Here is a 16,225-nt window from a genome sequence, read left to right as displayed (position 1 = left end):
AATTAAGTTGACATCACGGGAATAAAACTTTTTAAAGGAGAAGAAAAGAATTTTCAAATCAGGGTCTGAAAAAGAAATTCCAAGATCAAAAAAGGCAACCTGATTTGGTTTTCTATTGCTAGAATACCTCCCTTATTCATGCTTCTAGATGTCAATGCAAGCACCTTCTCACTCCTGCCAGGTGAGAACAGCCTGCAGCAGGAGCTGTGGGGCTCAGCACTGCTCCGGGCACACAAGCCAAGCCTTAGGGCAGGAATACCGCAGGGAAGTCACAGCTGAGATCCGAACCAGTCCCCTCTGTACCAGGACAGGCCCAAGCAAGCTCTGTAGCACATTTGCCTGTGTTTGACACTTAGGTGGAGAGGGGAGTCAGATCACATACATTTGGGCTGGATACAGCATACAGAGCTTTTTTCCTTCACACATTTAAGGTCCATTATCTTTTCCCCCTTATCTCTTTAACAAGTCTATTCCAGAATCTTATCTCCTGTCTTGATATTTAAAGGGAGCCTTTCCTGAATTATCACAACTATGCATTTGACAGAATATATCCATCTAGATCACACACTTGTTTATACTGGGTAGTGCCTGACTGGCCACTAATCACTCTGTACTACGTGCTATACAACAACTTAACTGAGAGCTCCCATCCTAGAAAGCTTTCAACTCAAAGATCAAATCCTAAAGATAGCACAGGCTTAGTTACCAGGAATGTGGAAATCTGCTTTACTCCCAGAGCTACATTTAAGCTCTGTGTGAGTGCAGTGATACACAGATACAGGTAGATTGTACTCAGTTTTCTCACTGAAGAAGTGATTATAATCCGTGAGTACACACGCTCTCCATGATTTAGACCCAGGTCTGATCAGTGCTTCCAGGCATCTGCTCACTCCTATCCACCCCGAATGCACTGTTATTCAGAAAAAACAGCAGTGTTCTGCCTAGAGTTAGAATTTAGTGTTGGCCTAAAGGCAGGCTTTGATGCAAATAAACCACTGGGGACAAGGGGAAGGCAAAAAGAGAACATTTCAGCTCAGGACACTGCATTACCACGCATTCCTTTCTATTTAGCACACAGGGCTGCGCCTTAGTCCTAAGGTTACCTGCAACATCTCAGCTCCTCACATCGCCCTAGCAGACGTTATTAGCAGCAAGTGCCAAGAACCAAGTACTCTGCCAGAGTTCCCATACCAACAACTATGACCATCGGAAAACTGAATACCCTTTCCCTTGAGAAAGTTTCAAGTATCTTCCAAGGGTTATCACACAGTATCCTTCCTCAAGGTTGCTCATTAGCCCTTTTCTTCTCAAAGATCTGTTCGCCCATGGTTATTAACTTGAAGTTTTACCTTCGAGTATAAACACAAAAATGTTTTGCTTCTTATGATACCCACTTTAGGAACCTGGAAGAGTAGCAAGCTGTGACGTGGTGCAGAGCCAGTGCCGTGGCTTGGGGTACAGAGCACAAGGTGGGGAAGCATCAGAAAGCAGCATTTCCAGTATTTCATTTCTGCCTGGTGGTACCAAGAAAAGTTCCTTTGTGAGGGGCAGACTTGGCTTTGGCCTCTTCATGTCTAGAGGTAAACACAGGCCGATACTCGCAGCACCATTGAGTGAACAAGCTAGTCTAGTACTATCTATTGTATACATTTACTGAGTGTGCAGTTTTTCATGTCTGCACATTCAGGCTGACATATGGGATTCAATGCTCACAGTTTAGACAGAGCTGTGATTCAGTCGCTGCAATCTAGCAAAGGAGACTTCTGTGCAAGACTGAGCAGATTTATCTCATCAGAATTCATCCTACAGACATTTGCTACTGTTAGTTACAAAACTCTTCAGTAGTAAAGTACAGGATGAAATTTGGACTCCTACCTGCAGTTCTTCATGTCTTGAAATATCATTTCAAATGAGGAAAAAAATAAGACCAGGCAAACACCTTTTCTTGTCTAACGCAGTATCACTTACCAATGGCATTTGGCTATAATCTGTAATAAACACTCATCAGTACACTAGCACTGCCATGAACATTTAGCAAGCTCTTACTAGGGCTTGTCTCAATGTAGGTAAAAGCAATAAGCACCAAGTCTTGCAGACAGGTTGGGGAGTCTGTATTAAGTACCATTTCACTGCCGTTTCTTTGCACGACCCTTTCATGACTACTATAGGTACAAAGTGGAATTCTTAACCAGTAAAAAGAGAATCAGATGCATGAAAATGATAAATATTGCTTTATTAAATTACTTTTATACTCCTACAAAGAAATTTTCTGATTTCCGTTATAGAATTAAATGAAGGAAATTCATTGCTCTCTCTGCGGTTATCTAAATTTAGATACAAAAAGGTTGTAAAAAGACCAGCCTATTCAAGTTACATAAAAAAGGCAGAGAATAGACAAGTTCCCTTAGGAATCTTGAGGCTCAGAAATATAAAGTCCTATAATACAATGAAATTAAGAATTCAGCAATGTGTTGAACAATTGTAAACTGTAACTGCACTAGTGGACCACATTATTCAGCAGTTTCCTTAAAGGTATGAACTGTGAACTGAACAAAAAGTGTAGCTGACACAGCAGACCTCATTTAGTTGTTCTCCCTTTCACTCCCTCCAAGTAAAAGTTGTGAGATCAGCATTCAGCATTTAAATGATAGGAAGGAAACTTGCCTCCATAAATATCAGAAATTTCTCCATTCCATAAGTATTTATATAAAGTAACTAGCTGTTACAAATCAGTTTCAAGTAAAACAGGTGGCTGAGGCAAAAATAATCAAAATCAGATCATACACAATTTTACTGTAAATACAGTAATTTGAAAGATAAACACATAACCATAGCACTGACAGGATATCAATGCTGCTGTATTATAGACATGATGTGTCAGTAGAAAATTAGGATGTCTGTTATCAAAATTGAGGACATTCATTCCAGTCTCTGGTAATCTAATCTTAGTGCAAAACAGATGCTAAGACATATTTAGCAAGAGGTGATACATTTAAGGCCAAAAATTTGTTCAGTCATCACTATCGCTTCCAGATTCACTCAGCTGCAAGTCATTTCCTAGAAGAGAGAGAGTCATCGTATTAGTCATTTTCAAGGAAATACTTTTCTTCTTTCAAGATATTCCCTTTCCCAATTAAAGGCTTACAAAAACTAATACTAAACAGGTCAGGGGGGTTGGACTAGATGATCTTTAAAAGGTCCCTTCTAGCCCAAACTCTTCAATGATAAAAGAATAAATAGGTGTAGAACCAAACTCCCCAGTGACAGAACCTTAGAGAGATCACTCTCCTACAATTTTAAAATCTTGGCAAGGAAGCCATTAGCTTATTAGTCACAAGTGCACGTATTTAATAACACCAGATCACAAAAGACAACACCTAGCTATCTTTGCCACCCACATTTTCAAGCCTCGTAAGTGGGAAAACTGCTGGTGAACGCAGATTTGTGAAAAAATGAGGTGTTTTTTTTGAAACACATCTGAATGCTACTCAGCCGTGCTTGAAAACAAAGTGGTGTCTCAATCAAGAGCAGCAGCTCTTTGATGTACCATTTAAAGATGTATCAATGACCTACTATTTCAAACAGGTTTTGGAACAAGTGAACAAACAAAACATCAAAAGAAAGTTTACACAGCACTTTAATTTGGTGGCTATATGTATTTCAAAATGGAGAAGTAAGAAGAAAGACTACATTGTGCTTGCAATGGATGTCCATAAGCTTAGGGGGTGGGAGGGAAGGAATCTTTCCAGCATGACAGAGAACTTAAAAAATACAGCAGCATGCTATACAGAATCTACATCATATCTAGCAACTTCCTACGCTTTTTGAAGAATTTGTTCCAACTAGTATGCTTTTATTCACACCTCCCTTGCCAAACAGCCATTAAACAAACAAAAAAAAAGGAATGTGCAGAAATGGCCTAAAAAGCAAAGGTTAAAAATAAAAAAATAAATAATAATAAAAAAATCACTGATACTGAGTAGGCACACTATTTTCACATGCCCTTTCGTCAGCTGCAGCACCCTTCACAGATCACTTCTGCAGAAGGGTAAGAAAAGTAACCTCAAGAGGGTAAACCCAACAAAACAAAAGATCCAATCTGAGTGTCATCAGGCATATCATTTCTGCCAGAACACTGAAGTCTTTAACATGGCTGTATGTAACCTTCCTTTGTTTTCCACTATGTCATCACTAAAGTGGTACATGATTCTCTGCAACAAAACAGAAAACACTATATAAGACAAGAATAGTGAAGATGGCTGTTTCCGGCAATCTTTAAAGTACTACTGTAGACAATTTTTTTTCCAATCCTCTATACAGAGACACATTTACAGCCATGTTATTTTCATATAAATTTAAAAAGCAATTTTGAAAGAACAAAATCAAGTAATTTGTCAATAATTATTCAGGACAATATGTTATCCTGAGAAATACTATTTCAAGGCAGACAACGGCAGTAGTAAATTAAACTCATGCAGTTTTCACTCAAAAGAAAAACTTACAGTGAATTCTTAGAAATCTCAGCCCTGCTATGTACTACCTACTTTAGGAGAGGACTAGGAGCATGAACAAGATAACCTTCCAAAGAGTGATTCTGCAGCCTTCCACAGTTATTTCAACATAGGTAATAGAAATTACACAAACCCTATAACACCAGCCAAAAAATACCAATGCTTGTGAAAACCAGCAGATGGGAAAACCAAGAACTCCAAGCTCCAGAGTCAGAAATAATGCATTAGGATTTACTTCAGGCAAAACTGTCTGCTCCATTTTTATAACCCTACTTCCAAAACGCACCTTCAGAGAGATGCCAAAATAACAGACTCGAGTTGGTAGTTTTCAGATGGGTTTGGTGCAAGAATGGAAAGTTCACTTAACTAGGACTCTGAAGAAACATTAGGAGGCAGCAATAAAGTGAGGAAAACTGTTGAATTCAGTTTTCACAGTGCCAATTGCTTATTAGCAATATTAATTGGGGAAATAGATTGCATTGCAAATTATGACCTTTCCTAAACCTTTAGGTCAATGACCATAATACATTCAACTGAATTCTTGCAAATTATAGGGGATGGGGAAAGTCACAGGAGTGGCCCATGTTTCACAGATCTTAGTGGTCACACCAACACCAAACTAATACAAGGGAAAATTATTGCATGACTACCTGCTTGTATCAGCACCAAGTATCAAAAGAGGTGAAGTTGTGCTGAATACTGTGTACATAGCATAAGGCCCCAGAATTGCCAATGTATGCTGGTTTTTCTTTGGAAAACTCTATTTAAAAATAACTCTCATTTAAACAAAAAGTAGACATAAAGCAAATATTTGATCAAATATTTATGAAGAACATATTTATTAGTGCCGCCATTTACAGACTTTGTTATAAGGCAAGTTGTGAGCCGATATAAGCTTCTGAAGGTAGAAAGGGGAAGAAGTAGTATTTTGGGGGTGAGGGGCAGTCTCGAGCCCTGGATTCCTGAAGAGGTAGATCATGTATATCTGACAGAAGTATTTGGTTACCATGCTCTAGATACCACCTCCTGTGTTTTCCAAGTTCCACAAAACCTCAGCTGTACAATTTCTACATGCAAGATGAAACTCTGCCCTCTAAGCCTTCCCCCAGCCTTCGGCCCGCACACAGCAAGCCAAAGGAAAACTTCACCAATTGCCCAGTATGGCCCCGACTCTACTGAGGTGCACAGAACTAGTCAAGCACAGGATTAGACAAGTAAACAGCTTGTGCTGACATTTGTTCATTCAATTATTTTATTTTTGTAAAACATTATTTGAGATGGAAGAAATGACAATACAGGACCCTAACTGAGAACTCTGGCCATTCAAGCTAGAACCACACACTCTCTATTTAGTTTCTTCAGGTTTCAATCTCCTGCCAAATTCCCTCAGCAAGGGAGCTAGAGAAACACATTCTCCTTGAAAGCAACTGTTTTGATCTTTGTCTAGTTGAAGTGTATTTTAAGTGTTAACCATACTAGAAGTTAGGGACAAAATCGTTTTTAGTAGTAGTAGATAGATCTGTAACTGTAACAGAAGTAAATGGGATTAAGCTAAAGATCTAGGCAAGCTCAATCAAGCCCAAGGCTTGATGCTACAGACAGAGGTTCTACATGTCAACATGGTTCTCGAGCACCATCAAGCCACCAGCTTCCCCGTAACAGTTTTGATGTCATCATGTTTTAAGCAGCGTTTTCTCATTATGACTGTTGGCACTGGTGGACGTGGCCACCTGCACTTGTAAGTGTATTTCTCAGTGGAAGCTTTGCCAGCTGGGATTCTGTCATTGGGGATAGAGCTTAATCTCGTTTTCATAACAGTTTTATTTAAAGCATGAGGAATGGGAAATGCCATTTGTGAATACAGGTTGAAATGAATGGCACACTCTAAAGTTACGCAAATTATAAACATGAAGACGTTGTTCTCTACAGTGACAGTGAAATGAAAGCAGCATTTAGTCCTTTGCACATGAAGTCACAGGACTTTTCAGTCTGATCTTATCTGTTAATGCAGTACATAAAGAACCAGCACAGATATTTAATTAAGTATTTAAATACTAGCTACAAAAAACCCCTGTTCATGTGATCCATCAAGTACTGAAATAAAAGTAGATCTGCCAGAGTCTAAAATTTCACTGTAACAAGTTTACATGTAAATGATAAACTCTGGTTTGCAGCCTAAGATCTTTAAGGTTGATGGGAATCTCTTCAAACCGGGAGCCTGCAGCTAAGCACCTAATCAAAAATGTAATCATTTTCAAAGAGTCACTATAGCTGAATACTCACTTTATGTCTCAATACTCCTGCTATTTAGGTAGTGAACTTAAGATTCTCTCCCTAGTGGGATTTTTTTTTCTGTCCAAACTCTCCTTTTTTGAATACACTGAGCATTCAATTCCAGGCTGCGCAGCAACCACTTCTTGCAGAACATCACAACTAGAAATGTAATTTGAAGAGTAGTTGCCTGAACGGGTAGAATAAGATAGTATCACCTGAAAGCAAATCGCCTCCTTCCTTATATGCAAAGGACAGTTTTGCCACGCTGCCCAGTGGAACAGTGCCACGAGTAACAGTAACTGAAGTAGCTAAGAACACACTATCATTTCTGTTATTCAGCGTATTGCAAGTACAGTATCTTTCCCATAGTTCTACCCAAGAAATTATAATCATATGTTTTGGGAGTGCCCTGTTAGTTCAAGTATTTTCAATACAAAATTACTGTTCTCCAGTTCCAATGTATATAACTGGGAGGAAGCCAGAAGAGCTTAGGAAATATTTTCAGCTGCATCAGCTTTAATTTAATATTTCTGGAGACCAAGAACCTTCCAGCCCAGTGTCTAATTCAGCCTGCTGCTGAACAATCAAACCCTAGCATCACTTCCCACAGTTTTAATTATAACAGAGACATACTTAAAAACAATATGGTTTCCTTTCAGAATCTTGATGTCTGGAATTGTGCACTAAGAAAAGAACAGCCTTTGTACTTACGTAGTGTATTCATCATATGACCACTGCTCTCTTGGGATCTGTTATGACTGGCATCTTTGTCGGGGACAGCCTGTTGTGGTATGGCAGACACAGTAGGCTGCGGCTGCAAATACGGCATTGACATAGGAAGAGAGGGCTTCGTTTCCTCGTCTTCAGAATCGCTAGAACTATTTTCACTACTTGATGAAGAGGACGAAGAACTTTTAGAGTCAGATGAACTGTCAGAGCTACTCAGCTGGTCCATGACACTGGCTTCTGCTTTTAGCTCTGCAAAGAATATGATTTGTTTCTCAGTTAGCATTCATCATAATTGAAATATAAGGAGGGGAAAAAAAATGATAAAAAAGAAAAATCAACAACAGAAAGCAGGTACACACATTATAGTGACTAAAACCAAACCAAACCCACCAGAACTCTCCAGAACAGAGAAAAGGGCACAAGCAAGCATCCAGCCTGTCACGTGGTTTTCTTCTCTCGTCGCTTGGGCACTTTCTCCCTTTCAAGCCAAGCGTTAGAACAAGGGTGACTGTGAACTCAAATGCTAACCCCACATTCCACAGGGTAGCACATCCCACATAGCCTTTAATTTCTGCAACTAGCAAGTCTTCTGTATTTTCGTTAGCACCCCCAAAGACGCCTTTCGCTGACTAAAAATTGCAGTTACAATCACACAGATAAGTTCACTGTAAGGTGTCTGCAGCTACACCCAAAATGCCTCCCAGCATTACAATTAATACATTTATTTGGACTGTGTGACATTTTGCTCAAAACCAAAGTTAAGCATGAGAATATCCAAAGGAACCGTCTACTATCAGGAAGATTTCACCAAATCCTTGTTCTCTTTAGAGATGTGTGTGTGTGGGGAAAAAAAAAAAATCTAGAACAACAAGAGGTAGACCAGAAATACTGGAAATTAACAGATCAAACTGACTCAACCAACTTGCATTCTTGATGAAATAACTCACCTGACTACAATAATATTTAGGACAGTATGACTGGATAGATCCTCCTGCACAGAATGCATTTTTTTTTTTTTTAATATATACTAGCTGAAGTCCAACATACAGAGGAAGTTAATTAAGTCTTTCCACATAATAGTTGTGCAAAATAGGGGTGCTGCTGAAGTGAGGAGTCTGAAACAGACCACTGAATCATGGTGGATGGAGATTTTATACAGCGACTTGAGGACTTATCCAGAGTGCACAAGTTCATCATTATACGAGATTGTAACTACCCAGACATTTGTTAAGATGGTCGTACAAGCACTTGGAAAACTTCAGGAACAGCTTTGATACAGCAGATGTAAAAAGCAAGTAGAAGAGTAGCTCATCTCACTTCAAGTTTACCCAATACAGAAGAACAGGTTGAAGATGAAAGTCACAAAGATGGCTCAGAGCTTAATCAAGAGAAGAAGGGAGAACAAAAGAATAAGCTTGAACATAAACTTCTGTGAAGCCTTCAAATTCTGAGTTATCAAAGGCCACTCTAAACGAAAGGTGCTCAGGCCAGTCAGCCTTATCAAAGGCCAGTCTAAAGGAAAATGGTGTTCAGGAAAAATGGCACGTGAAATAGCGTGGCTATGGCTACAAGGACCAATTAAGCCAGTGCCACAGAAGAACAGAAACTACAATAAGAGACCATACTGGCTAACACCAACATAAGGAAAGAGGGAAGGAGGGGGAGGGGGGAAGGAAACATCCTCCTGTTACTAAGGCCATGTATAAGAGAACAGCTTAAGGACAGAAAAGCAGCCAGAAAAGTTAAGGCAAAAATTAGGATGCAGATAGCAGAAATATCAAGAAGTCATTTCAAAATTAATTCTAGAGAAGAAATGCCAACGAAACAACAGATCTACCACACATCTGGAGCTGTAAGATAACCGAAAGATACCACTCAAGTCCTATGCACTTAACTACACTTCCTCCCTGCTGTCACCAATGTCTAATAAGAGAAAAATTTTAAGTGAAAGGCTAACGCTTAATACTGAAATCAGAGGAATAAGATCTCTGCCTTGAATTTTGAAGTAATTTAATCTGACAGAATTTAAATTAAGTATTTTCAAACAGCAAAGGAAGGACTGTACGTATACTTGGAGAACAAATGTAGAGTGATCTTCCCCCACCCGAGAAAACAAAGTTAGTAACAGGTTTGAGGTAGTATACTTAAGCAGGAATAGTCAGTTACACAACCACAGGATGAAGAACGATTAAGTAGGTAACACTTCTGAAGAGTCTGTGAGTTACAGTGGATCATTACGCACAGTTCTACCGCACCATGCTGTTGCAGAAATGACAAGCATTACACTGGGATGTGATACCATTTGGTCTTTGTATGTAGAGATGAATAGGGTCTGTAAGACAGTCGTCTTGCTCATCTCAGCTCTGCTAAAACCTTAGCTGAAACAGTAGATGTATTTAGGCACTACAGGAAGTTTATTGACTAGTTGAAAGATACACAGAGGAGAGCAACAATGAAATCAGGGATCTAGAAAACTTAACTTCTAAGGAAAGACTGAACCAGCTGGCATCGTTTTGCATAAAGAATGGGAAAGACATAGCAGCTTCTGAGTACACGGACTGCTCAAAAGCAGCAGAGTAATCTGGTCTATACTTGCATGATAAATATGAAAGCAGTAGTGGGCTTATTGTCAGATTATTAGGAAGAACCTGAACAGTAAGGAGACCAGAGCCCTGGAATGAATTGCTAGGGAGAACATAGGATCTGTCACTGGAAGGCTTTAAGAACAGGTTAAAAAAATTTAGATCACAAATCTGATTTTAGGACAGAAGGTGGGCTAGATAACTTTAAAAGGTCCCTACTATCCCTATTTGTCAATTATTCTGCATTCTTTAGTAGCACTCAAAATTGGACGGGCATTAGACAAGAGTCTGATACATGTTGGCAGCCACTTCAGTGACCTGCAATATGTTTGACACAACCAGCACCCCAAAACAACGGAGCGCCAAGAAAAAGCATCATTTTATTCCACGAACTCAAGAACTCCTTCTTCTTTGCAACCTTAAATGTATTCTTGTACTGTTCTGTAGTATAGATTTCTGGTCACAGTTTAAGACCAAAATGGAAAAAAACCCAACCCCTTCGTAATGACGCATCTAAAAAAAAAAAAAATCTGTTTAAAAGATTTCAGAACATCTTGGGAGGCAGATGTCAATTCCAGTCAATGAAACTGCCACCTGTCAGCATTTCTGTAGCAAGTAATTACCACCTGCCATCTTCCTTGTGCTCCAACAGGAAATAAGGCCTCCTATTAAGTGAAATACAAGTGTCACACCAAACCAGAGTCTCTCAAGAATACATAGCACTGTTCAAGGGTTAATTTATGCAGGTTTTTAGCCATCTTTTTCATTGGAACCTCATCTTTCACAAGGTCTTATTCAGTAGTTTAAAATGTATTTTGAGTTGTAAAGCACTGTAACCTGTAGGTTTGCTACGCGCAGAGAAAGAATGAAGAGCTATGCCAAAATGGAAGCGACTCAGTTGGTTCCAGTGCCACAATACAACCAACTATATACCTGATTAAAGTAGCAGCGGAAGACAGAATCAAGGAGAGAGAGCAGTGGGACCCCTGGCATTATTAAGCCTAATGGTTCATCTGATTTTTTTACCTTAGCAAGTTACAAATACTGCTTCGTTACCACGTGAGCTAATGTGGTCACTTCCACATCAGAGTAAAGTGCTTACATGATCAGCTTCTAGTGTGAATCTCAAATTAAAAAAAAACACAAAACAACAAACCCACAAAAACCACACAAACAAAAAACCTTGGCTCTTAAAAACTAATTGCTAGTTAAGAGCAAAGTTTCTGAAACTTATGTGCCAGTGGAGCTTACCTCGTTCAATATCATCCATAGGAGAAGATGGAAACATCTTTTCTTTTGGCGGAGAATTTTTAATGCTGTTTGGAACCTTAGTTGCATTTCGCATTTGCTGCTGTTGCTGCTCTATGCGAGACTGGACTTTACTGCTTCCTTCAGCTCTGTGCATAAAAGCAAAAGATTTTTAATTATTAGAAGACACAATGCAAGGAAAAAAGGCAAGAAACCAGGGGATATAGTACCTTAGGTTATGGAACTATTTGTCATGCCTTTCTAAAGAGCATCATTACATTTCCAGGTGCATCATTATACTGGTATATAATTATACACAGATGTATTAAAAATTGTTTTTTAATACAGTGCTACTAATTTTTTAACCCTTTGTCAGTTGATTTGTTTTTATACCTGGCTACCCAGAATCACTTCATAATAATTCTGCTGGAAATTACTTATATAGACTCAGCAGCAGAAAAAATAAATCAAAAACTTGGTATGAGAAAACCAAGCCATTAATATTACTGAAATATGTCACAGAATTTATCTTTTTTTTTTTTATTTCCTCATTTAGAAGTCAGAAGACAGTAGGCAAGCTACTTTGCCAAAAAGATTTTTCCCTCCTCTAAACTCATCAGAAAATAGTTACCATCTCTTTCAATAATGTGACAGTTATTAGTTAAAACAAAAACAAACAAAAAACCATTGCCATTTCTTCACCAGTCAAGACTCGAAAGCTGTGAAGTCAGTGTGCTTTTCACTCTACTGAACAAGGCCAGGTACTTTCTAAAAGTGTTGTTTTGCTAAAAATAGTAACGAGTAGTTATGTATCTCAATTTAGACTCATTAAGAAATCGATTTTCACAATGAGTAAGGCACAGTTGCTTCTCCTGTAAATCACCCACCTGGTTTTTTTCACAGTGATGTTGCTACTAAGTTTCTCTAGACGACATTCTCCAGTGTCATGGTTGATAATTAAGATGCATTCTTTTAGGTAAGGCTTCTTTGAGCCCTTGAACACAGTCACTGGTGGAGTTGAGCCCTATTAAATCAGAAGTCCAGTGTTACTCCTGTAGTTTTGTTTTTTTTTTTTCCCCTTAAAAACAGCAATCCACCACAGTGATGACAAGTTCACTACAAGTGATCATTTCTAGCCTTTAAAAATGTTATTGGTTAATTCAAATTAGATTCACAGCAGCTATGACCAAAAAGCAGCTGGTGTTTGACTAGAATGGGATTTCACCCAGCTTAGTTTAGTTTGAAACTATTAAATGCTTATTTCCCAATGAAAGCATGGTCACTGTAGGACTCCTTTTACCAAGAGGGGCTTCAGTTACTGTATCAGCAGAGCAGTAAAGCATGGCAGGTAGTAAATTTTCCCTTTCCAGTCTTTCCTGCTTTAGAACTGCACTAGAGCAATAAATACCAAGGGGAAACTCACACTGCCAACATCCACATGAAGCTTTTCTGTGTACGCAACACTTCTGGGTCATCCTACAGCATATTTCCAATGCGGTGAATACACTTAAAGTTACAGCGCAGCTGTTTAACCTTTAGGTCTTTTGTCATTTGACATTCCTACAGCAATTGTTTTTCTACCCTAAAAATCACACAAGCAGCTCTGAAACAGCACTGAAACTTCATATCCTTCTATATTCAGTATACACTCATGACAACAAAATAAACCATTCCCTTAGGCCCGCCACTCTTCAGCCACCCCACTCACCTCAATATTTGGCAGTGTTATTGTCACCTGTTCACCTTTGCCAACTTCAAGGTCTCCTTCACAGGACATATCGATAGACGCGGGCTTAAAATCATCTAAATATAAAAAACAAACTAGATTATTTACAGGCTTTTCAGGAATCTTATAAATGTAGACACCTTTTAATTGCAGTTGGAGGCTATTAAGTTAAAGTCTTTTTTGCTAGTGTATCATCTACTGTTCCCCTTGAGCAGATCATTCATAAGTCAGTAGAATTCAAAGTCAAGATGGTTTTCTCAAGATACAGTGTAAGTGTTAACATCTTTCAGGCAAAATTAGAAAAATGCTTTTAGGTTCTAATGGTTAAAGAGGCTGAACAAGCTGTGTTATATTTCAAAAGATAAATCATCACATAATTACTTTCAGAAAAATCAATAAATAGTTCTTGAAAATGTTGATCCCAAACATGGGAAATGTAGACAAGTGACTGACAATGCAAAGAACAACATCAATCCTCAGTATTCATTTCTGATTTTGCATGTCAGAAGCTGACTAAAACTTGAGTTTCAGTATATTTATTTTTGTCAAAAGTGAAATTACTTCCCAATTAAATATTAATTTCCTTTTTGCCTTTTTCAACATCTAAAGTATTGATTAAAATAAGTTTTAAACAAAAGAAGATATCAATTTCTGGTCCTTTTCAAAAATCTGAGACATTGAGAACGAGCACGTGTTCAGACATCAGCACTGCAGCTATGTAACATACCGTTATCTATAAAATATTATTTCCACCACAAATGAATCAGAAAGGACTACAGCTAAAAGGCCTGCATGCACAGATCTAGGGACATAGGATGGCATCAAGAGGCTCCGCAAGGCACGTGGTAACATATGTGGGCTTGAACCCGTGGTTCCAGCAAACGCAGGGCCAGGCTCGCACCCCGGGACGTCCAGCGCCCTGCCTCACACGCTGGGGAGCGGCACCCTGTTGCAGCTGAAGAGAGGTACGGAGGGACCAGGCACATAAAGGGGACCCATTAGACCACAGCACCCACAGCACGGCACGCGCTCCGTGCCTCGCAACCTGTCACGTCACCCGCCGCTGGTCACAGGCGGCAGCACTCTGCTACGGCTGGGGAGCTTCCCAATTCAATAACGCCACCTGCAACCCACGGGCCGGGCGGCACAGACCACAGCTAGGAACCCTGGCTCCAGCTTGCACACCAACCGGGCAAGAAAAACCAAGCTGCAGGAGCTGGTGGGCAGGACTACGCACGCAGCAGCAGGCTTTGAGCTAAGTCACAGGTAACAGCCCCTGCTAACCTTGTTTACGGCAAAACCCCACGTGCCGTCTGACAGGGATAAGCGTAAAATAGTTCCAGTTTCTCATCGCATTAGAGAATGTTTGCTTTAATATATGGCTGCTAAGTGGTTAATACTTTAGAAAATTAAGACACTGATTGCAGTGTCCACAAACACACTTTGGATCTTAACTTTTAACCAGCAGATATCTTCCCCTTTACTCATTTGTTAACAAAAACTCCAGGTGTCAGAGAAGGATATTTTTGTACGTGCATTTGACAGAACTGATGAACGTGCCAGATTCTGTCTCATTTGTTGGAAAGGAAGAGAGATTTCAAAACAGATTTCAGAATAAATCATCAAATTACAGGAGTCAGCAAGAAATCGTTAAGGGTAGGAGGTACCAGACGTGGTTTTTAGTCCTCTTTAAAATTAGGGTAAATTTCAAGCTACAGCATTTGTTAAAATCCATTTATAGCTTTTGCCTGCTCCCTCCCCTCCCACAGTTGCAGACAATCCTACCAAGTGCCGTTCCATTTGCTCACAGAAAGCACATTACCCTTTTCGCTGCACTGCGTGAAAGCATACGGGACATTCTCCAGAGAACATATGTGAGACTGAATCTTGGGGATCAGTCTACAAATGAGACATCAAAACCAGAAGCAGCAGTCCTAAATTACCAGAACTATAATCCTAAGAGCATTTGTTTCCTAGCTACCCTCAGAATCTTTGAGCACACACCTCTCTAGATAGTAATTATGTACTCAGGGAGGGTATACTAGCTTTGTGATTAATACTGCCTTTAACCTTTGATTGCCGAATTGTACTTAACTCCTAAAAACTAAGCACAAGGAAAGAGGGCAAAGCCAGAGCTTCAGCCCGATTCGGTTTTCAGCAGAACTGCATAGAGACACTACGTTGGATGCAAAAAGTGTAAAAAGCGAAGTTAGCGCCCAGAAAGTAGCGAGGGGCAGAACTGGGATACGATGGCTGTACACCTCACCGGGAACACGCTCTGAGGAGCGCACGGCGCCCGCCCTGCACCGCACCGCACCGCTCCCGAGATCCCGCACCGGCGCCCCAGCCGCAGGGACTCGGCTCCCAGCTGTGCCCACAGAATCCGCGGACCAAGGCGGGCAACTTACTTCGGCTTCCCAGGCCCTGCCCGAGCGGCTGACCGACAGTCCAGCTCCCACCGGGCTACCGGGGCGACCTGCCTACCGAACAGATAAGCTCCTCCACGGACACCGCTTCGGTGCCTGCCCAAGCGCGGGGGGGGGGCCCCCTGAGCCCGGCCGCAGCGCAAACCAACCCCGCGGTAGCTTTTGCCACGCCGCCCTTCTCCTCCCCCAGCGCCCGGCCGCCTGCCACGCCGTGTCCTCCCTCACACCGATGCCCGCCCGGGCCTGCTCCGACCCACCCTCCGCCTGCGAGCAAGGCCAAGCCGAGCCGCGGCACCTGCCCGGCCAGGCTCCCCGCCCCTCAGCGGACCGCTGGCGCTCGGGGAGGGGGGGAGGCGACGGTCCCCTGAGGGGTTGCCCCAGACCCCACGCTCACAGCGGACGGTGTGGAAGGCGCAGCGCGGCTGCTTCTCGAAGCTCTCGCCGAGGTTCAACACTCGCTCCTTGGGGTCGAAAACCGACGGGACCGCTCCGTTCATCGCGGCGCCTCGGACCGCGCTTCAGACCATGGCGAGCCCGAGCGGCCCCCGCCGCTGCCGCCGTCGTCGGCGAACATCCCTCGCACCGCCCGGGCACGCCCACGCGCCCCCACGGACGGTGGACGCGCCTCCCCCCCGGCCGCCGGGGTAGGCCCCGCCCACCCGGGCTCCCACAGGTTGCTGCCCTCGGAGCCCCTCCCCTTCAGGCGGTGCGTCACCGACAGCGTGGGCT

The 16,225-nt window shown here is 41.4% G+C and overlaps 1 protein-coding gene across 1 annotated transcript; it reads right to left on the bottom strand.

Moving 5' to 3' along the window:
• Positions 1 to 2,208: 2,208 nt before the first annotated feature.
• EAF2 (ELL associated factor 2) lies at positions 2,209 to 16,117 on the bottom strand. The gene is made up of 6 exons (XM_075757053.1): positions 15,891 to 16,117; positions 13,053 to 13,147; positions 12,232 to 12,368; positions 11,348 to 11,493; positions 7,497 to 7,763; positions 2,209 to 3,057 (listed from the first exon to the last, which is right to left on the bottom strand). Exons 1-6 carry the CDS (start codon positions 15,991 to 15,993, stop codon positions 3,011 to 3,013), a joined length of 795 nt encoding a protein of 264 aa, XP_075613168.1. The 5' UTR covers positions 15,994 to 16,117; the 3' UTR covers positions 2,209 to 3,010.
• Between the last annotated feature and the right edge of the window lie 108 nt (positions 16,118 to 16,225).

This window comes from Balearica regulorum, chromosome 6 (assembly GCF_011004875.1).
Source record: "Balearica regulorum gibbericeps isolate bBalReg1 chromosome 6, bBalReg1.pri, whole genome shotgun sequence".
NCBI lineage: Eukaryota > Metazoa > Chordata > Aves > Gruiformes > Gruidae > Balearica > Balearica regulorum.
The sequence above is the reverse complement of the archived record's forward strand: the minus strand, read 5'-3'. Positions and strand labels throughout refer to the sequence as shown.

Excerpts from the sequence above, each read along its gene's own strand:
- EAF2 (XM_075757053.1), bottom strand. The coding sequence starts at position 15,993 with ATGAACGGAGCGGTCCCGTCGGTTTTCGACCCCAAGGAGCGAGTGTTG. Across the intron at positions 12,369-13,052 it reads TAACACTGCCAAATATTGAG|GGCTCAACTCCACCAGTGAC; the intron begins GTGAGTGGGGTG and ends CTGATTTAATAG. Across the intron at positions 7,764-11,347 it reads TATGGATGATATTGAACGAG|AGCTAAAAGCAGAAGCCAGT; the intron begins GTAAGCTCCACT and ends TATTCTTTGCAG.